The 22231-nt window shown below is 37.9% G+C and overlaps 1 protein-coding gene and 1 long non-coding RNA gene across 2 annotated transcripts; one reads left to right on the top strand and one right to left on the bottom strand.

Moving 5' to 3' along the window:
- Positions 1 to 946: 946 nt before the first annotated feature.
- LOC149068304 (uncharacterized) lies at positions 947 to 12134 on the top strand. The gene is made up of 2 exons (XM_089251745.1): positions 947 to 1126; positions 9456 to 12134. The coding sequence occupies exon 2, from the start codon at positions 10306 to 10308 to the stop codon at positions 11458 to 11460; it is 1155 nt and encodes a 384-aa protein (XP_089107871.1). The 5' UTR covers positions 947 to 1126; positions 9456 to 10305; the 3' UTR covers positions 11461 to 12134.
- A 6098-nt stretch (positions 12135 to 18232) lies between these two features.
- LOC149068303 (uncharacterized) lies at positions 18233 to 21734 on the bottom strand. Its single transcript, XR_016195214.1, has 3 exons — positions 21306 to 21734; positions 18769 to 18935; positions 18233 to 18397 (listed from the first exon to the last, which is right to left on the bottom strand). It is a non-coding gene; the product is annotated as an uncharacterized LOC149068303 (long non-coding RNA).
- Between the last annotated feature and the right edge of the window lie 497 nt (positions 21735 to 22231).

Genomic DNA, 22231 nt, shown 5'->3' with positions numbered 1-22231 from the left:
GAATCCGCAAAATAATGCAGCTTCATTCCTTGGGAAAACTCCAGATGTGCTACAAGAGTTGTAGAATTTATTTTCTTCACACACAAAAACCCACCTATTTTAAAACTTTGAAATTTTCACTTACTGCAAATAGCTTTTTTCGAAGATCCTGCCAATTTTTAATTCACCTCAAGCTTGCATGTTTAAGGACTGAAGCAAAAAAAAAAGACCGGCTGGAAACGGATGATTAATCTTATTCAATGGCTTGTGCTTTATTGTGCGTTACTAAAAAAACTGAAGGGTGTACATTTTTACCCCTCTCCCTCGCAAAAATTGCACTTGGGCCCCTAGGCTGGGATCTTTCACGGGCTCCTTCTGTAGTTAATTTATAGCTTGAAAAAGCAAAAAATGAGAACTGCCCTAGGGCTAGAGTCCTGCCAGCCCCCCCCCCTTGTGGGGCCATGCTTGTGCCCTTAGGCGCACCGGATCCGGCCTCAAAAAGGCAATGTGACGGTTGAATCACATAAAAGCCCTACAGAACTTAAACTATCTTTGGCGGTAACACAGCTAAATTGACCCTCCTCTGCCCATGGCTCCTTTATTCTTTTGACCTTACCAACAGAAAAGAAAGCTCAAAGTCGAACTTCAAGTGCACAAATTTTAGCGAAAAAGGAAATTTTTAATTAATTTGTTTTTCTCAAAATTATTAAAGATTAATAAAAAGTGAGGTAACTAGAGTTATGTTTGTTTGAAGGCTCTTGTGGGGGGCGATCGCCCCTGCCTGGATCCACCACTGAGTTGGCTTCATTGAAAAAGCGGGACATTTTTGCAAAAAAAGTTGACAGCCAAAAAAAACTGTACTGAGAAATACGGGACGTATGGTCACGTTGAGAAATAGAAAAGCAGACGATATGACGTCACTTGGAGCAAAAAAGGGTGAAGAGAACAGTCGTTTTTGTTTGAGAAATGAAGGTCGCCTGTAGTGTCACTAATTATGTCCCGTTAATTTTTAATATTTAAGTAATATTTCTCCGCCTTGAAATGGCAATCAATTAATTTAAAACTGTCTTCTGCTAATCGGTTTTTTATATTTACTTAGCAGCTTGAGAGGGAGGAGGAGTTCTTCCGAACGTGGGTGGGCAAAGAAGTGAGCTACGTTTTTGATACTGTGCTCTAAATATAAATGAGGCTCTTTTCATACATCTTAGCGCTTTGTTTCTTCCAAACCGAGCACAACCAGTACCTCCTACAGATAGATCTATCTCTAGGAGGTGCTGGCACAACTCTGGGCATATAACATGTTAGCTTGGGGTCATTGGAATATTACTTCAGCATCGATGGGGGGAGGTTTGCTGAGTTCTGCTGACGAGGGAGGTGGGTTTATGCTTACGTCATCAACCACCCTTTGTAAAATATGAAATAATCTTAATGGTATCTTTACTGGGAATGTCAAAAACAAGAAAACCCCCTTTTCCTAGTGTGTGGGCACCAGAACCAATATTCCCCAGGCCCGTCATTTGGGGGGTGGGGGGGATTTGCCGCACTCTGGCTTTAGAAAATATACTAGAAATGGTCAGGGCCGCAACTAGATGCTTGGTCACCCGGGGCAAGCCGGCATTTTGACGTCCCCCCCCCCCCCTGTAATGTTGAAGGAGGTGTTTCAGAATGAGATTTGCACCCCCTCGGGACACCGCTTGCTTCCCCCCCTAGTTGTGGCCCTGGAAATGGCTATATATACACACACACACACATATATATACTAACTAAATGTTCTTTGCCGCCCCCCCCCCCCCGCAGAGCATTTGAACGGTCAGTGGCACATTTTTAGATCACTCAAGTAGGCACATTCACAGATCACTTAAGTGACACAGTTCCAGAACACTTAAGCGCTCTGTGGCACATTTAGAAATCGCTTGAGTAACATACGACATACTTTTAGAGCACTTTAGCTGCAGCCAGAGTGTGGTTCTACGTCTCACTCAAGTTACCCGCTGCTCACGTTCCCAGATTATTTACATGATCCGCAGCATTATGGATCTCTTGAGTGATGTGCGACATTTCTAGACCACTTGGATCTGCGGAACATTAGAGATCACTAAAGTCACTTTGTAGAGTGACTACCTGAATGTTACTTCAGGTGCCCACAAACGGTCGAAAGGTTTTTTTTGTTTTTGGAACACCGAATAAGAGAGATGCCATTAAGTATATTTTGCATATTTTCATAAAGGATGGTTGATGATACAAGCATTGTCCACCACCTTCCCCCCCCCACAGATACGTAATACTTAAATGACCCCTTATACACTAGAGGGGTACCGAAAAGACATTTCGTAAGAGAGAAAATTTTTCTTTCGGGTTGCTCCTGAAGTACTGTTTTTGTGGTTCTCCGAGCAACAAGAATCAATGGTTTGGATTTAGTCTGCGAACAAAGTATATATGAAAACAATTTTCCCCAAAAAAAGTTTCTTTCAATGCACCTAAAATGAATTTTTTTTCATTCGGAGTATCAAACAACTAACACAAACAAAAAGTATGAAATACAGTCAAACCTCGTTAGTGCGTCACCCGGTTAGCACGTCACTCTGCTTACCGGGTCACTTTTTGGAAGTCCCAATTGTCCTCAGGCAGGAATTGGCACAGCTAGGGCTCACTCCGTTTAACGAGTCACTCCGTTTACTAAGTCATATTTTTGCTCTCCCAAGAATGACTCATTAACACGGTTTGACTGTATATCAATACGTAAAAATGTCTGAAATAATGAAAATGACATTTTCCTAGTAATATTAAATGTTGCGATTGTTTTATTTCATTTTCTTGCCCTGTTAATAACATACCTAGACACTAACACATAAATTATGTCTTGTACATTAAATCACCTACAATGTATAAAAGTAACGAACTTTTTTACGAAACTTTCAAAATTGTAAAATTACAATTACCTGTTTCATATTTTTTAATCTCATTACTTTTTGTCTTCTTGAAAACAGAAAAGCTAATAACATTGTTGTAATGTACTTTGGTTCAAATTGACAGCTAAACCAACGAAAATATTCAAAAGAAAAAAAAAAAAAATATATATATATATATATATGCAGGGCATCTCCATAATTAAAAGACCCTATTTTAAAGTCGCCTGCAGGCGAAACCAGTCATCAGAAAAGTGAAGTTTAATGGAGGACTTCATGTGAAGTGATGGGAATTTGTTTCAGGGGAAAAAAATGTTGCACATGTCGCCACCAAAGGGCGTTTTATTAAGAAATGACACATTTAGGCAAACGTTTGTTACTGCAACAAACCTTGTTCTACATGATGGCCATCATTTTGAGATACCATGTGAAATTGCAGGATGGCATGTTCTACAGCTGACCAAAATGTGCGTGGGAAAATGATCAGCATATGGATAATATCGGAAGATATTCCGTGTTATCTTATGGACAACTGAACTTTGTCTATCCAAAACCTGTGCTATACGCCTGGCACTAGTGCTACCACGAGAATTTAAAGCTCTGTCCCCTCTTCAACCTGAAGCGAAACCTCCTGTACTGCATTTATTGAAATGGGTTTTCTAGAACGAACAGCCAACGATCATGTGGTTTCAAAATTTCGTTACCACACTCCGAAGGTTTTTAACATTCATTGGACCTTTTCGATTCCTCTTCCAAGTGATATTTCCGTAGAGCAGTTACTGCGGAATTGCTGTTCTGGTAAAACAATTTGGCCAAGAAAACGAGATCTCGTGAACTTTTCGTCATTGTGAGCAGCAAACACATTGAGAAACAAGATCTCCGCAAATGTTTCTAGGTTTTTGTAACAGCTGCTGCATGACATCACATAAATTTACGTTTACTACAGGTAGTCAAAGTGAAATGCCCTCTGGTGGTGACATGTGCAACTAGAATTTTTTCCCTTGAAACAAATTCCCATCACTTCATGAAAAGTCCTCCACAAAATTTCACATTTTTCTGACGACTGGTTTCGCCTGTAGGCTACTTCAAAATAGTGTTGGATACTACTTATAATTATGGATATCCTGTATAATAATTATTTATTTTTCTTGCTTGTGTAAACACATCAATCTCATAGGCTCCCTTGGAGCCACATAGATAACATTTTTGTGTGTGTGCATTCAATTTCATGTGTGTATTGTCTCATTGTGTATTCTATTTGTATACTTTTGTATGTGTTTGCAATTTAAAAAAAAAACAGTTTCGTGAAATTAGGTGACATTGATATCGGATCTAAAGGCTATCAGCTCACATATGAGAGAGAAAATCTATTATCCTTTGTTCACGTTATCAGGGTTTTTCTGATATCCAAGGATGCCTCCATATTTTACTGCCGAGTGACTAAAATTCCGTCCCTTTCCCAGGTGATAGTATTCATGATTAGCCTTGTAGAAAACTGATGGCGAACAATATTGTACTCAAGTTGTGTTCTTTATGTGTATGAGCATGTGTTATTGATGTATAGGAAGATATGTGTGTACCTCTCAACCATATAGATATAACCATAGATCGCACATGCAGGGTTGCTTTTTGTTTCCTACACCTAACCACGTGACGAGTGGATATCTTGACAATAAGAGCTGGCTGATGCGAAGATATATTTTTGGAAAGTATGGTCCTGTTCAGTGCACACGAGCTCCAAGGGAAGATTGAGATATTCGTTGTCTCTGTAGTCTAGGGCGTTCATCCGGAAAGTGAAAGGACGTGGGTTCGATCTCCTGCGGGAACAGTTCAATTTTTTCTCTTTCCACCATTAGCAGAAGAACCACATGAGGAAAACAATGGAGGGGCTGGAAATTGCCGGGCGTCCCGTATATAAATGGGGCTCAAGCACGTACACAGGAGAGGAAGGGGGTTAATTTGCATTGTTTTTTCAGAAATTATTGGGGGACTCACCGTCTTACAAAATTTATTGAGGGGGGCTGAAATGGTCTCAGCCCCTAGGTTCCGGCACCTGTGACTGAGTGTAAGAAATTGTTTGATATGCCGAAATCCTGCTGTGCTTTTGGTTGCAATGTATCAGTTATTAAAGGTAACAAGATTACCTTTCACACACAGACAAGTTAAAATTTCCTTTTCCTTTTTGTATTAATATTTATTAATTGGATATTTTGTTTCGTGAAGTGTCCTACCGATAGGTGCACAATTTCGTTCCCAATGAAGCTGTTTTTGCTTTGTTATGCTTTAAATTACATTATTTAGATAAATAAGAATGTCATTGTGTATATTGATTTAAAATGAATATATTACGATTAACATTTTTTAAAATTGATAATTTTGTGTCTTTCAATGAGAAATATGTTAGGCGCGCAAATTTGGCGAGATTTTGACAGTTCATCAGATGTGTTAGGTATGAAATGTCCATGGAAATTAAATTTGCAGCTCTTATGGCAAATTCATAGCCATGGGCTCATCCAATTTTTTTTTCTTGATGTTCTGTCCATGGCCCGCAGGGCTCCAGTTCGAGAGGCTGGAATAATTCACAAGTTCTTGTTCATTTTTAATTTTTTGGTTTTCTCACTTAAAACCACAAAACTGGGTCTCGTGAAAAATGTGGCCTAGGACAGAGAGGCATACGTAAGGGCTAAGGTGCTGTGGTAGTCAGGTGGTCATAGCGACAGACTCGCATCGTGGGGACCCTGGTTCGAGCCCCACCGTTTCCACAGTGGTGGTTGGTTTTCTGTGGTTTCTGACTTTGAGGTGCAAATACGAGCCGGTCTCGCCACAGACAGCAACAGGTCCACAAATAGTACAAATTCAATAACTCTCTTCTGAAATATATATAATTTTAAGCGAAAGAGGGTTCTCATACTAGGGGATTTCAATTACCCGGGTATTGATTGGGAGAACCTTTCATCTGGAAATCAGTATGAAAGAGACTTTCTTAAGTTGGTGCTCGAAAATTTTTTGTATCAGCATGTATCAGAAGCCACTAGGGGTACTGCTATTTTGGATTTAGTTCTTACTAGTTCTGAGGATCTAGTTGAACATGTTTCGGTGGGGGAAGAGTTTTCTTCCAGTGATCATCGTATCGTCAGATTTCTCTGTAACTTTTCCTCGGGTAAGGTTGATAACAAAAGACTGGTTCCTTGTTTTCGGAGAACTGACTTTGATGTTTTGCGAAGAAGGTTAGCGGAAGTTTTCAAAGACCGGTTGGAATCAGTAGGGGTGGTAAGTCAATGGGAAGAATTTAGTACGAAGCTGTCCTCTGTTTTGCACGACGTCATACCCTTTGTTCGAAAAAAGCGTGTTTGTACATCACACCCTCTATGGTTCACGGATAGCGTGCGGAACCTTTATCTTGAAAAGAAAAGAGCATTCAGAGAGTATAAAAGTGGACGAGGTGACCTATCATTGTTTACTGATAAAAGAAGACTGTTGAAGAAAGCGATAAGGGATAGTAAAAAGCAAGTTGAATCTAGGTTGGCAGATAACATTGGCTCTGACCCAAAATCATTTTTTCGATACGTCAATAATGGATGTAAGGGGACAGTTGGCCCCCTCTCAATAGGAGGCTCAAAAGTAGAGAGCAATGTAGGCATGTGTAGTGCTTTCAATGACTTTTTCGCGTCGGTTTTTAATGGAGATAATGATATTCGATATACGGGTGTTGCATGGGGTAATAAAACGCTCAACGATATTCAAGTGGAAGACGTGGAGGTCCTAAATCTTCTAAGAAATGTATGTGCAAGCAAAGCACCAGGACCAGATGATATCTATCCCAGGGTTCTCAGGGAAGGTGCTAATGAATTGTTGGGGCCAGTCGCACAGATATACAGGAGTAGTGTTGCTGAGGGTATCGTCCCGAGAGATTGGAAACTGGCTAACGTTGTTCCGATATTTAAGAAGGGTAGTAGAGAAGTGGTGTCTAATTATCGTCCAGTGAGTTTGACGAGCTCCCTCTCGAAAATTTTGGAAATTATCATCAAAAGGCAGTTTGTGAAGTGGATAGACGAGAATAATGTATTGTCGGATAATCAGCATGGGTTCAGGAAGGGGAAGTCATGTGTAACTAACCTCCTTTGCTTCTATGATTACGTGACTAAGGCTTTGGGTAAGAGCAAAAATGTCGACGTTGTTTACCTTGATTTCCAGAAGGCATTCGATCGGGTCCAACATGGCAAACTCTTGAAGCGTTTACACGAGATTGGAATAGGGGGCAACTTGCTGAATTGGATAGAATCGTGGTTAAGAGATAGGTCGCAACGAGTTATGGTGAACGGGGAATTCTCTGGTTGGACAGACGTCACAAGTGGAGTTCCTCAGGGAAGTGTCCTTGGCCCCATACTTTTTTCACTTTTTATCGATAAACTCGATCAGGGTATCGATGGAATTACTAGCAAATTCGCAGATGATGTGAAGCTAATGGGGGTAATCGGGAATGAAAGCGATAGGGAGTTGCTCCAGACCAACTTAAACAAGATTGCAGCATGGGCAAATGAATGGAGCATGACGTTTAGCGTAGATAAGTGCATGGTCGCTCATTTTGGTTCGAACAACCCACGGTTCTCTTACGAGTTGAATGGTGTCACTATCCCGGATGCAACTAGAGTCACCGATTTGGGAATTCTCATTGACGAGCGACTTAAGTTTTCTGAACATTGTTCAGCGGTTGTCAAAAAATCGAATAGAATGCTTGGTCTCATTTTCAAAAAGGTCTCTTCGCGTTCTCCTAAAGTCATTCTTCCGCTTTTTCGAGGCTTAGTTCGTCCTGGACTGGAGTATGCTGTAAGGTTTTGGAGACCATACCTACAGAGGGACATAGACTTGGTTGAAGGGGTGCAGAGAAGAGCTACGCGTGTCCTTATTGGCACACAGGGCTTGAGTTATGAAGAAAGACTTCATTTTTTGAATATGTTTACATTAGATGAACGCAGGTGTCGAGGAGATATGATCGAAGTGTTCAAAATTTTCAATGGGATGGATAGGATGGACCATGAACTTTTAGTACACCGCCAATCGACTGCTTTTACAAGGGGACACCAGTATCGATTGGTGAGGGACAATGCAAGGTTATGGTGTCGCAGGGAATTTTTCTCCAATAGGGTTGTTAATAAATGGAATAGCTTACCCCCGGAGGTAGTAAATTGTAACACAATTGACACGTTTAAAAAGAAATACGATAAACATGTTGGGGTAAATCGAGAAGCTATCCATTCTTAGAATAAGACAACCATAAGTATTCTTTATGGGCATTGTATAATATTTTATCATGTGTATATATTGTTTGTAATTTGTGTTAATTGCATTTTTAATTGGGTTGCTGTATTTTTGAAACATATGACAACCATATTTTTATGGGCATCTTTTTATCAGCCACCTCGTTGGGCATTTTGCCTGTTGTGGCGTTGTATTTGTATTTGTATTTGTATATAGATGGCAGCACTGAAAAATCAAACACAGCTATATACGCACTTAGACTGTTAGGTACACACGCTTACACTTCCGGCACAACTCACTAGGTTGTAAACTGCCCATGGTGATAGACCTGAGTTGTGCTTGGTGAGAAAGAAAAAGTATGCTTGTCCGGGTGCCAGTTCACAGTGGTGACTAAAAAATTAGTATTGGTGCCCAAAAATGTATATGTGTGATTACTAGCTCAAACGAAAACAAATAAAATTGACTCACATAAAATATTTGGTTAGCACCTAGATTTTTTTTTGATTCATTAAGGCTTACGGAACAGTACAAACATAAAAGTTAAAGGTATGGGGGGGGGGTGCTACTTAAATGCAAAAACATGGTCCTGCCACTTTCGAAACGACTGTTAAAAGTGGTCCGGCTGCTTGGGTGGTAACAGTAACATGAATTAAATGTGTGTAATGAAGAACTCAGGGAAACTCCCCAACTTATGAAATTTCAAATTTCAACTCGCAGACAGACATTCGGAGTTGCTAAGTAAAATACTGGTTGCTCCTGGTGAATCTTACACTGATCGATCTTTGCGTTAAAATCCCCTGAAAAGTTATTATTGATTTTCTTTAAGTTATATAGGAGACCAACCAGAGCTAGGTCAAAACATCCATAATCCAAAATGGAATTTCGAACTAGACCAATTTATAAGAGATATTACAGATTTAAAATGTGCATTAATAACGTCTCTAATCAAACAGTTACCATTCAAGTACAAATACAACTCCACAACAGGCAAAATGCCCAACGAGGTGGCTGATAAAAAGATGCTATATATATAGATTAATTAAATATATATAGATATGATTTAAGAGATAGGTCGCAACGAGTTATGGTGAATGGGGAATTCTCTGGTTGGACAGACGTCACAAGTAAAGTTCCTCAAGGAAGTGTCCTTGGCCCCATACTTTTTTCACTTTTTATCGATAAACTCGATCAGGGGTTACTAAATTAATTATTGAGTGATGTATTCTTTATTCAAGAGAATTTATCCTTGCAATGTTATTCATGATCGAATTTGAACAGAATTAATGATGAAACTTCTTGTTTACTTTATAGGCACTGGAAAGACATCATCCAGAATTGCGTTAAGAGCAGAAGATATCTAATGCAGAGGTCTACCCATCTTGCAAGAAACAACACCCACAGTATAATGATTTCGATCAAAAGAATGCACACTGGATAGATAACTGATACTCCCATTCTCGACAGTTGATTATATATTAATATCTTGTTTTAAGAAAGAGTGGTTGATTTCAAAGACGGATTATTGAAGATGGTCTTGTGAGAGTTCTGGCTTCTTCAGGGTCTTCCTCTAAGGAACTGTAGTGTGTATTAAATGTAATTTCTATTTTACCCGAGAAGAATATACTGCAAATTAACTTTTGTGAAGTCAGATTTAGTCTTCCTCACAATAGAATTTTCTGTGAAGGGACTGGGGACTGTTGTAAGGTCAAGTTTGGTGCTTCACAGACAAGAACCTTCCGTTAAGGAACTGAAGGTTTCTCCAGCATGATTTCATCAACCGTGTAAATTCCATGTTGGGATATAGTGGGAACCATGTGCTGGTCGGTTGTGTGTAAAAGAACTGTTGTGCTGTGAAATTTGGTGCTGCTCGAAAAAGAATCTTCTGTGAAGAAAATACTGTAAGGTCAATGGCCATTGCCTGTCTATTATCGGGTGTGGGCCGATGTTTGCAATGCGAGAATTTCCCAAATTAAAATACTCACAGCAATAATTTGAGCCAGGCCAACATTATTTTTTGCCGGGGTGAAATTTAAACTAAATCTTAATTAAATTGCATTATTATATAGTAATCTAAACTCGAGTAAAATAATCTGAATGTGACAGTTGCAACAAAAGATTTTCATCAAGCTTTGTCTTACGCAGGTAAACAATTGTTGGTGAGATGTATCAGTTCGAGAAAAAGCCCTTAGCATGTAATGTTTGCAACAAAACATTCACAGAGCTTTCCAAATTGATTTCTCATAATGAGTATCACACTAGAAAAAAGCGTCACGAGTGTGAATTGTGCGGTAAAAAATTCAGGAGTAGGTCATATTTAAAGACTCATAACATGGTGCACACTGGAGAGAAGCCATTCAAATGTGACATGTGTAGCAGAAGATTTGCACGGTATTGCAATGTTGTCGTTCATAAACGGACCCACACTGGAGAAAAACCATATGAGTGCATCTTATGTGATAAGAAATTCCCGCTAATCGCAAATTTAATGAGACACAAACTAATACATACTGAGGAAACTTTTCATGAGAGTGAAGTTTGTAGAAAAGTTCTCAAACAGTTTTCGCACTTGGTTGAATATGGTCGGACCCACGAAGGAGAAAAGCCACACGAATATGATGTTTGCGTTACCGAGTTTTCAACGTTTTCTTCTTTACAAGTATACAAGAAGATTCACATTGAGCAGAAGCAGCACGAGTGTGACATTTGCAGTGATACATTTCCATCTAGCTCCGATTTACGAAAGCACAAATTGTGTCACTCTGAGCCGCACGTGTGTGATATTTGTGGCAAAAGATTCTCTCACCGCTCGAACTTGATCGCCCATCTTCGAACCCACAAAGGGGAAAAACCATTCGAGTGTAAATTTTGTGGTGAAAATTTCCGATATAGTTCAGACTTGGGCGCGCACCAGAGATTGCATACTGAATATAAGACAGTCGAAAAAGCATATGATTGTGACATTTGCCACAGAATATTCTCATCCTTCTCTGGGTTACAGCATCACAGGATCACTCACGTCAGAGATATTCGTGGCAAAACAGTCACACAACGTTTGAACTTGACAGACCAAGTCAGAATCCAAACCAATGAGAAGCCGTATGAGTGTGGCTTGTGCAGTGAAAAATTTCAGTATATCCCAGATTTAAAGAACCATGAAAAAGCTCAACACACCAGAAAGAAGCGTACTCATAAAAATGTGAGGTTTGCTACAAAAAATTTTCAACGTGCCATCATCTGTGGCCATCAAGAAAGATCAGTAATAAACCCCCTTGAACAAGTCGTTTCGTTAGCAGAAAAAAAATCCACATTTGTATGAAATTTAGAATGGCTTTTAATGATTTTTTTAATGCCGATACTAGCTCACTTCTGATCCTTTTAGACTACTTTTGTTCCATGATCACACAACCAGACCGGAAGAGAACTCATAATGGGATGTCTGGCGGTAGAGTTCTGGGGTTCATGTCACGTTGTTTCATTCGTAAGTGAATGCCTTCGAATGTGCTTGTTGCCAAATGAAGATTTTATCACTCAGATTTAATCTAGAGCAGTGTTTCTAAACCTTTCTGAAAACAAGGACCAGTAAAATGTGTGAAACTATTTGATGGACCACTTGTGTCCTGTATAACGTTTCATTTTCTGTAATTTTCATTCTGAAAAACGGGACAAATGTATAAAAAAATCAATGATACTTATTTGAATACTTAATATTTACTAAAGTCATGAATACACATGCAAACGGCATTTTCATGATATAAATTATAAATAACATCCATCTCACATATTTGCTAGGTTTAACGTTTTGTCTTTAATTTTTTTGAAATTTTAATTACGATTGGGGTGATTGTGACTACTTCCGAAAATGTGTTTGATGACAATTAGCGATATCCCATATTTTACAGATTATTTAAGATCCCAATTTTATTCTTAATGTTATATGGCCATGAGATCATTTGAATATTTTTCCGTGAAATATATTTTTGTTTACTGTGATTTGTAGCAGCCCTTTCTTTCCAGACCCGTCAGTAACTTTAGCAAATTACATTTAAAATAATAAAGTGATTTTGGCCAAAATTTAGATATATCCTGCATTTAAGATTGCAATTTCCTACATTCTCCTTGATGAGTTACAGTGAACTTATGTATCAAGGTATGGTTTTATTTGAACCCTTGTAATTGTTACTAATATAAATTACAACGGAAGAATAATTTTATCAAGTCTGCCCATGGACCATAGGTTAAGAAATTCTGATTTAGAGAAATAATGAAAGTGTCTGCCATCAGGACAGGAACAAAAAGTGGCACTGTAGAGGCGTACTGCCAACTGTGCAGGCTTTTTTCACTCATAATTATAGTCTTACCTCCGAGCCAATAGTGTTGCCACTTTTTACTTTATATTCACATGGAAAACATGGCAATAACTGAAACTATTGAGAGCTAACAGTGATGACAGCATGAAGCTTTCGGAAAAGAAACAGTGAAGCTAGATGACAATTGAATGTGCTACATGCTATACAGTACCCGCAGTGTCATCAAAGACTGTAAGAGGTTTCCAGAGGACTTTCATAGCCTTACAAAACCAAAGCGATGCGAGTAGAAACAATCCAATTGAGATGTATTTGTGGGTATGCATTACATGAGGAGAAACTTCTAAGTACAGTATTGGTCTGATATTCAGGGGTGCAACTGGGGGGGGGGGGGGAAGAGGCAGGTCTGGTGTAAAAACCTGCTAAAAGAGTAAAGTTTTCTTTTCTGCGTTTTTGTTGTGCTTGGCATACAAGGCTTTTTGGATCACTTGATATTTCTCTCTTTCTTTGAGGAACATACAAACCATATCCAAGGCAACCAATGTGACAACTTCCTCGGCAGCTTATAAAAGATTGAAAGAACAAATGCAAATTAAAAAAATGTAGATATAAAATAGATTTTTTTTCATTGACAAGTGCTAAATATTACGATTTTTTTTTTTGAAGTTCAAGTCATCTATCTGCCTGTCTAATGTACCTCAATTGCTGTGGAATTATTTCATTGTAGTTCATGAGTGATTATTAATTTTCTTTAAAAAAAACTTAACCTATATGAATTGATGTAGTTGGATATTAAAAGAGGAAATAAGGGGGCATAAACTTTAATTTTCACACTCAAAAATAGAGGTATCCCAATTCACTTTATGTACAACTAAAGAGCAACCATTTAGCATCAACTAAATAAAACAAATTCTATTGACAAGGTTGTGTTTCTTGCACAATATATGGATGTATTTCCGACTTGCATGATGTTGCTTAATATAGTTTACACATTTTTATTCTTTCACAGATTTAATGGGTTTTGGTAAAAAATGAGCAACTCAACATTTTAATACAAAAAGTAAAGTTGAAAGCCCAAAGATATTTATGTTCGTACGTCTAGCAATTAGGGCATAGAATTCAAGGCTTTATACAAAAAATAATTCCTGTTTTTTTAATCAGGGGTACCCTTGTGCCACATTGTCATGCAATGAAAATACTTAGTGCAGTTTAGCTAAGTTCATCTCCCTATATTTTTCTGTAATTTTTTCCATGCACAAAATCTAGAAATAGAGCAGCTTTCTGCACTGTATCTAGGGGATTAAGTTCGGGTCTACATTTCAAATACAAATACAAATACAACGCCACAACAGGCAAATTGCCCAACGAGGTGGCTGCATAAAGATCCCCGAGCCCCTACCTACTACTGCTACACCACACCCCCCTAGTTGCAGCCCTGTTCTTGGTTTCAGAACAGGTTTTCGAAACGGTTTGCTAAATTAAAATCGGGAGATATATATATGAGTGGATATTCATCATTGCAATAGCCTGCTCCTCCCTACCTTGAAATCTGACTTTGTACCATTTTCACTTGTTTTTATTGTTATTTCCGGGGTGTAGTTTGTATTTTTATTCTTCCAGTATTATATTGGTATCAGTTTTAACAGTGAGTTTTCCCAAGAAATGAAATAATTCATTAGGAAAAGTAAACATGTAAATCTATAAACAAAGTAATTTATAAAAAACATGAATATACACTCGTGTATATTTAAATTGGTTTTACTGTACTGTGTCACATATGTATATCTATGTTGTTAACTATATAAACATCATTAGCCTTTTACAGTTAAGTGACAGCATGAAATATAGGCGCAGATACAAAAAATAGTTTAATCATTTATGCGCTATATACATAGGCATACACAGAATTTTCTCAGGGGGGGGGGGGGGGGTTATGTTTTTCCTGCAAAATAACATTATAATCTCGGCGTGGGGGTTAGAATCCCAAAACCCCCCTCTTTGTGTACGCCAATGCATATATACACTATTATATCATCATATAAATACACTATTATATCATATAAATACACTATTATATCATATAAATACACTATTATATCATATAAATACACTACTATATCATATAAATACACTATTATATCATATAAATACGTCATGGTGAAAGTGATAATCCAGTAATTAGTTGTAATCACCAGTTATTAATTTTTTATAATAACTTGTCACAAATAATTAAACACAAGTTTTTACATTCTCTCACCATGCGTAAATGAGACACGAATGGAACATATAACAAATAAAAAAAATCAGAAATTAATTCTCAAGCATTATCTTATCGAAAAAAACTACAGCATTAGGTATAATATAATGGGCAGATAATATATGATGCCAAATAAATTGCTAGCAAACTATATAATGCCGAATTATCGTAAGCCTGGACTTGCATTCTGTCCATCAGCCCGAGCCCACTCAATATATGATGCCAAGATCTCAATAGTACCTATAAAAAGGTTTAGGCCCTGCCCAATATTTTCAATAACTTCAAGCATCTGCATATTGTACATATCATTTCTAATTTGATACGGCACTAGTCAGTTTTAAATCATCTCTGTGAAATTTTTCTTATGCACCATACTTCAAGCAAAGACAAGCGAAGGGAAAAGAAGATCGAGTGAAAAACATGTTTTTATCTACTTACACAAAAAATTCTCAAGGTTACATTTTTATCTCAAATTGACGCAAATACTTGGCAAGCAAAAAATGGTGTTTGTATTTCTTTCGTAGAACTTCCAACATGATATTATGTCAGCAACACTGGACGGGTTAAGCTACTGAGCTTAATATACACATCTTGTGTAGGTAACATCTTTGAGTTAGTGAACTTGTGTATAATTCATGCTCCTTTTCACCTTATCGCAGCAGGATTCTATTCCCAGTTTAATGTTTTTCTTATCCAAGAAATTCACCCTGACATAACCTCTTTCACATGAAAGGATATGTGCTCCACAAAATGAAATAATCGGTAAATTTTTAATTTCTGGAGGGAATTCCAATTATTATAATTTTTTTAAATTAGTTTGATGTACTTGGATTTACACATATTCGGCCAAATATTTAAGCATTATTCTGCTAGGTCGAATAGCAGCCAAATATTGGTCCCACCTCTACTGTGAAACACACAAACGGGCACAATGACCTACTCAACCTTAACATTTGTAAACAATCAAATGTGACAGGCTAGACTGGAGAGTAACAAGATTTAGATGAAAGGGATTTCTGATGATATTGTACCAGTGTTACCTCAGAATCACTAGAGAACAAATCATTCAGTGTATGAATGCTATGCAGCTTATGTCTAGATTGCAGAGACAAGTTAAATTTGACTCTCAAAGAAATTTGAGAAATATTTGTTGAGCATGGATTACGGGAACATCAGTGCATGACGATGAATGTAAGAAGGAATGATTAAGGAGCAGCAGTGCAGGATGAGCAGTCTACGAGGAATAATTTCGGCGCAGCAGTGTAGGATGACGAATGTGGGAGCAATTCTGCAGCAGCAGTGCCAGAAGATTTTTGGAGCGGCAGTGCTGGAGGAGTGACCTTAGAACAGTGGTGTAGGATAATGATTGTTGAAGGAATTTAGGAGAAGCGATTCTGGAACAGCAGTGAGTGATGATAAATGTAAGAAGGAATGATTAAGATGCAGCAGTGCTGGGTGAGCAGTCTAGGAGGAATAATTCTAGTGTAGGGATGGTGTATGTTAAAGGAAATTGGGTGAAGCAATTCTGGAACATCAGTGCAGATCAAGGATTGAGTCTGGAGTAGTGCATAATTATGAATTTAAAAGGAATAAATAAGAAGAAGAAACATTCCGCCTGTATACAATGAATACAGAAGGAACGTTTAAGGAGCAGCAGCAGCGTAGTTTAAGGAATTCATGAGTCGTAGTACAGGAAGAGCAAATCCTGATCAGCGGTGAGTGTGTGTAGGATTTTGAATTTTGAAGTAAGCTAGGAGCAACAGTTCAAGTAGAGCAATTATGGAGGAGTGATTCTGGAACAGCACTGCAAGATGAATTCAAATGGAGGATTTTACGCAAGCAGATGTCATTACTAGTTAATCTTTTTGGATTTTTTTTCTTTTCTTTATAGATAGAAACATTGAATTTTTCTTTCTCCTGCGCTCTACCTATCCTTTATACAATGTCGCTACAAATTCTTTATCTATTTATTTTTTGTGATTGAGTATCTTTACATAATTTGCTTTAATATTTTGTTCGACTTCAAGACATGTTAGGAAAATCGCTTCTAATGGCGTAATAAGGCCTCCCATATCTGCATACTTCACAAGAAGCTTATCATTGCCATGAATAAGTCGTTACCTGGAGTCTCTCTCATGGCTGTCAAGCAAATATTATATTTTGAGGAAATACTTGTTACTGCTGCACCTACTACATATAGAACATTTCTCTAGCTTGATGACAGTCTAGGAATAATGGGCTCACCTGTATTTACTGGTGTCAAAAACATGGTCTGCTTGCTTTTCTTTCACAGTTGGCATACGAAACCAAGCAGCTATCACTATCAGCAGAGTAATTGGTATGCTTCTTATCAGATATGAACTGCGAGATGCAGATCCCTTTATGGCTCGCTTCACCTACAGAGCTGTTGGTCTGTCCTGCTTTCCTCTTGACTTGTGAAAATATATTTTCAAGAGCATCTGTGCTGAGTCGCCCAGGAAAAAAGGAAATCATAACCTTGCAAGGAGGATGCCTCAGCTAAATGGATGACGGACTGAGTGTACATTATGAAGCCAGTATTTAATGACTTCTAACCTCTGCCAAACACAGTGCTTTGGCAATTAAAGCTGCTGCTGGCAATTGCTTCAGTGCCTGTTCAAGGGCAGAAGCAGTTTTAAGTGACATTAACTGCACTGCTAGAGCTACGTTCATGGTGGTGTAGGAAAAAGCTAATCATTGCTCAAATGATGTAAAGATCTGAGGCAACCTTGCTTTTTCACTTCTGCTTGCCAAAGCTGCTTAATGTAGCCACCAGAAACTACATTAGTAGGGAGGTCTTCAGACTGTAACACACTCTGGTAAGTAAACGCAGTGTCTCAAGAGTTGTACACCTTCAATTTTTTACCAAATGAGGAACATCTGCTATGACAAAAACATCATCTTTCCACCTGAAAGAATTCTCCCGATTATCCCTTGACATTTGCACGGATAATGATTTCCAAAGAGAAACATTACATGGTTCCATGTCAGAAGCAATGACTCTAATTGCCAGGCCGACGACCTTTGCAGCTGAAAAAATACTCAATACCACCCGCTTTAATTCATCTCTTTGACTGATGGACCAGTCACCTCATGAGCCACTACTTGTTTCCATGGCATCTGCTTGCCCCTCAAAACAAAAACTAGTGAATGAGAGCAACTCCAGGTGAACCAATTGTCGTTTGGAAAACAAACTTTTTTTTGATAGACCAAAGTCAGGTGCGCCCGAAACGTCCATCTCATCTAGTAGAAGAACAGTCTTTTTGAGCTGGAGACATACTGCCGGTTTTAGTTTGCAATAAGTTGAAAATATCTTGCACCACTCCATGCTCAACCCGAATGCTCTCCACTCTTCGATTACGAGTGCTATATGCAGGAGCAGGGCACCCGGTTGATCTCATGAAATTGTATCCATGTCTGTCTAAAGCAAAACATTTTAAACCCAGTTCTATCTGTGCAGTAGACCACTCAAAAATGGAGCAGCAGTTTTTACCCAAAATACTCACTTGCTCTGGCAACAAGAATGTTTCCACCTTGCTCTCCATGCACTCTAGATTTTCCTGCAACTTCTCATTCTCTTCCTGTAACTTTCTAAGCTGAGCTTCGAGGTCTTCTAAGCTTTTTGATGTGAATGGTCCTGCCTCTGTAATGGGCTCACTAATTCTTTCCTAATGCTGTAAAAGAAAGGTTTGAAACATTATTCAGGGAAAGTGAAACTAACAGGCCTATTAAATAATTTAAAAGAGATAAAGAGATTGTTTTGTAAAATCTGTACGTAAAACTAATATCTGGGAGGAAGTTCGCATTAATATTTGATTTATTATAGTCATTTATGCAAGAGAATGCAATTCTTTACTAATTATAGCTTCATTGTAGTTAGTATTATGCAAATTAGCAGCACCTACAAATGAGAATTATCGGCAAACGGTTTCAGATCTATGAAGATTACTAGATGAAACTGTTAACCGTTCATTTTCTGGTGATGCATATAGTGTGAATAAAAAAAAAAAAAGAGGTTATTTTAGCATATTACTATTACAATTACAAAATAATTGCTCTGAACTTTTGGAAGGCTGATACCCTTCTTTCGTTGTGGAGCGAGAGGTTTTGGAGAGAGTTGGGAACCTGAAACAAGGTAGGTGCAGCAGTTTGCTTCAGTTTCTTCCAGTCATCTTGCCTTTTCAGCTCGAAATAGTTTTCTTCAAAATGTGCCTATTTTAAAGATGTAATAATGAAAAAATTAACACAAAACCTTTTTTTTACCTCAATTCAAAATAATGTCAGATATATTCATATTGCTTAACATGTATGCATGAATATTATAAATATTTCCAAGTGATTCATGCGGTACAGATCTTTAATCTCTTTGGCACAAGGGACATACATGCATACGTCTTTGTGTTCGTGGGCATTAATACCATGGACATGCGTGCCGAGGCAGCGACATGAAAATAACATTAAGGGTGTGGCTGAAGGGTGCTGGGCGTCTCGTATATATGAGACTCAAGCACATACGTAGGATGAAGAAGGTGCATCACATTATTTCAGAAATTATTGGTGGGGGGCAGCTCAAATGACCTCAGTCCCTAGGTTCTGGCGCCTATGCATGTGTGTAAACATCGAAAGAAAATTATAGTAAAGCAAGTCAGCATTGCTATAATGACATAACATGTCATTAAAACAAAAAATATAATAATTTTTTGACATAAATTTAAATATGCATAAATAAATTTAAATATGCATAAATAAATTTAAATATATAATTTTATGGTCCATTTTTTTCTAAACTACTGATTATCTGTGTTCAATTTACTAAGTGAAATCAAGAGCTGTTTATTCAAAATATATGCAGAAATAGAAGAGATCAAGGTTAGGTTTTTGACCTCAGAAACGAGCTCAGTATTCAAACAGCCAAAAACTGACTGTCAATGTGGTCAAATATTTTTTTTAACCTGATAGATATTTTACATTACAAAAACTTACTGCTATGCAGATTAAATTGTTTTATATTTTTAATTATCATATAATTACAGAGTACAAAATATCTCTTTATTTTGATATTTTAAATTTTCTAATCTACCCAAAAGTTTATCCCATATTGAAAACTCTCGTGCAACATTTGTTAATTCACTAATTAAATTCATTTATTTCCACCTAAAAATGTCTTAGGTCAGATTGTATAAATTCAGAGTTTTAAAGAATATTTCAAGTCAAAGCAGAGCTGACAGGACTTGATACACACAAAGCATTGTTTTGCAAATTTAGATACAGCTTCGAAATTGGAAAAACGTTGCATTGTAAATGCTAGTAAATATGTCACATCATAGTCAAACTTATTCTTACTTTTGCACAAAGAACAAATTCACAGGAATCTCTTAAGCATCACATACAAGCAGTGCCGTCTTAACGCATGGGCCCACCCGGCGCCTCAAGGGAAGAGGGGCCTCACAAAAATTAGAACCGGTTGAAATTTTCGAAAATTTGTCAGGTAGGGCCTCAGAAAAAGCATTTGGCCCGGGGACCCATGATGTTCTTAAGACGGCCCTGCATACAAGCCAGCACTGCCGTATTAAAGGATATTTTAGTCCTACAATTTTGTATTTTGATTGCTAGCTGTATTCCAATGTTATACGTCAGTGGTTCTCAATCTTTTTTGACTCACTGAGCCCTGTTCAGTAAAAAATTTCTATGGCAGAGCCCCGTAGGCCTAATTTTAATTATTCATCAAATTTACTGATTTATTTATATTATTTAAAAACTATTTATAATTTGTTTTCAAATTTACCGTTTTTTTATATTTTCCCTCGAGCAGCCATGGATCCGCGGAGCACTGGTTGAGAACTGCCGTTATACACAATAAGTGTACCGTTTTTATTATTTCAATGATGATCTAGATCAGCGGTTCTCAACCTTTTTTGACTTGCGGAGCCCTATTAAGTAAAAAAATTCTATGGCGGAGCCCCGTAGGCCAATTTTTAAATTATTCATCAAAGCTTCTCATTTATTTTTACTATTTGGAAATATTTATTATTTTAGGTTTTACTGTTTTTTTTCTATTTTCCTCTAGCAGCCACGGAGCACCGATTGAGAACCGCTGATCTAGATAATTCAATATTATATATTAATAATGAATATAATAAATTGAGCCACATGAATTGAATCTATAATTTCAATCAAATCCTATCTAACCAGTGCCGTCTTAACGCATGGGCACGGCCCGGGGGGCCTCACAAAAATGATAGCCGGTTGAAATTTTCTACTACTTGGCCCGGGGGCCTATGATACTCTTAAGACGGCCCTGATTCAAGATTCAACAAGTTCTGTTAGTCAATAATCATGTACTTATGCATCATTTCTCCCAAAGCAAACGGAATGGAAAAAAAACCGGAAATGATTTCCTTTTTTAAAATTGCCGTAACTCTTATGCCTAAACACAGCACAAAACTATGGCGCCAAATATCGTCTGCTAACCTCGATTGCTTTTTTTTATTTGAATTTTTTCATTTGGCTCTTATTTAAAATCCTTATCACACGTACGATTTTGAAAAAATTGAATTCATAAAATAATTGAATTTCACTTACTTCACACACAGGCAAGCTTCCTTTTTCCGGTGTGAAATCGGCTCTCCTGGAGTTCACGGTCCACTTCTAGCTACGTTCTTCATCGGCTGGAAAAATCTTAACCCTTTCTTTTTAATCAGAGTAGGTGCATTTTTGTGTTTCACGAAAAAAAACTCAAGAAAAACCAACTGCAACACAATAATAATAATAAATGAGCGCGTCAGGAAGGACCCTACGATGGGATAACAGCGAGCAGAGCTACCACGAGGGCAAGGTTTGCAGTCGGTCTGCTATTTCTGAAGGCCTGAACCATTTTGCGGTCTGTGTCGGTCAAAAGTAGTTTGTTACCTTTTGGAATTGCCCGGGTTTTCTTTATTTTCTTGGCAGCATTGAAGCAGTGGCCAATCATTGTAAACGGATAAATCTATCTAAAGGATATCTATCGTAAAGTCCCAATCCCACGATTACTTGGTACGCCACGCAGAGGGTAAGATAATTAAAGTAAAAGATAATAAGAAGTCTGTTGGACATAAACCGCAAAAACCACAGCCGACGTGACGTTTTTCCGGACAAGTACGGGATTTCCTTCAAGCCGTCTGTGGTGTGTGTTTGCGGTTTATGTCCAACAAACACTTTTTATTATCTTTTACTTAAATTATCTTGCCCTGCGTCGCGTACCAAGTAATCGTGGGATTGGGGCTTTAGGAAACCACGGTAAGCATTCAAAAAGTCATTTTTGAGACCGAGAACCATTGTTGCCCAGCTCTGACAAACCTTTAAAGTAGCCTGTCGTTCAAGTCGAGCCCAGTTTCATGTAAATGCAAAATTTTACAGAAATAGGTTCAAAATTGTAGATTTTTGTAGAGAGAACCATAGGCGGTGATAGACTTGGAAGTCTGGGGGGGGGGGGGCCCAAGATGATGATGATGACGACGACAATTCATATA

This window comes from Pholcus phalangioides, unplaced genomic scaffold (assembly GCF_987345545.1).
Source record: "Pholcus phalangioides strain wild (caught in Gottingen) unplaced genomic scaffold, Ppha-v1.0 ptg000027l_1, whole genome shotgun sequence".
NCBI lineage: Eukaryota > Metazoa > Arthropoda > Arachnida > Araneae > Pholcidae > Pholcus > Pholcus phalangioides.
The sequence above is the reverse complement of the archived record's forward strand: the minus strand, read 5'-3'. Positions and strand labels throughout refer to the sequence as shown.

What these genes read in the sequence shown, in the direction of transcription:
- LOC149068304 (XM_089251745.1), top strand. Translation starts at nt 10,306, where the DNA reads ATGTATCAGTTCGAGAAAAAGCCCTTAGCATGTAATGTTTGCAACAAA.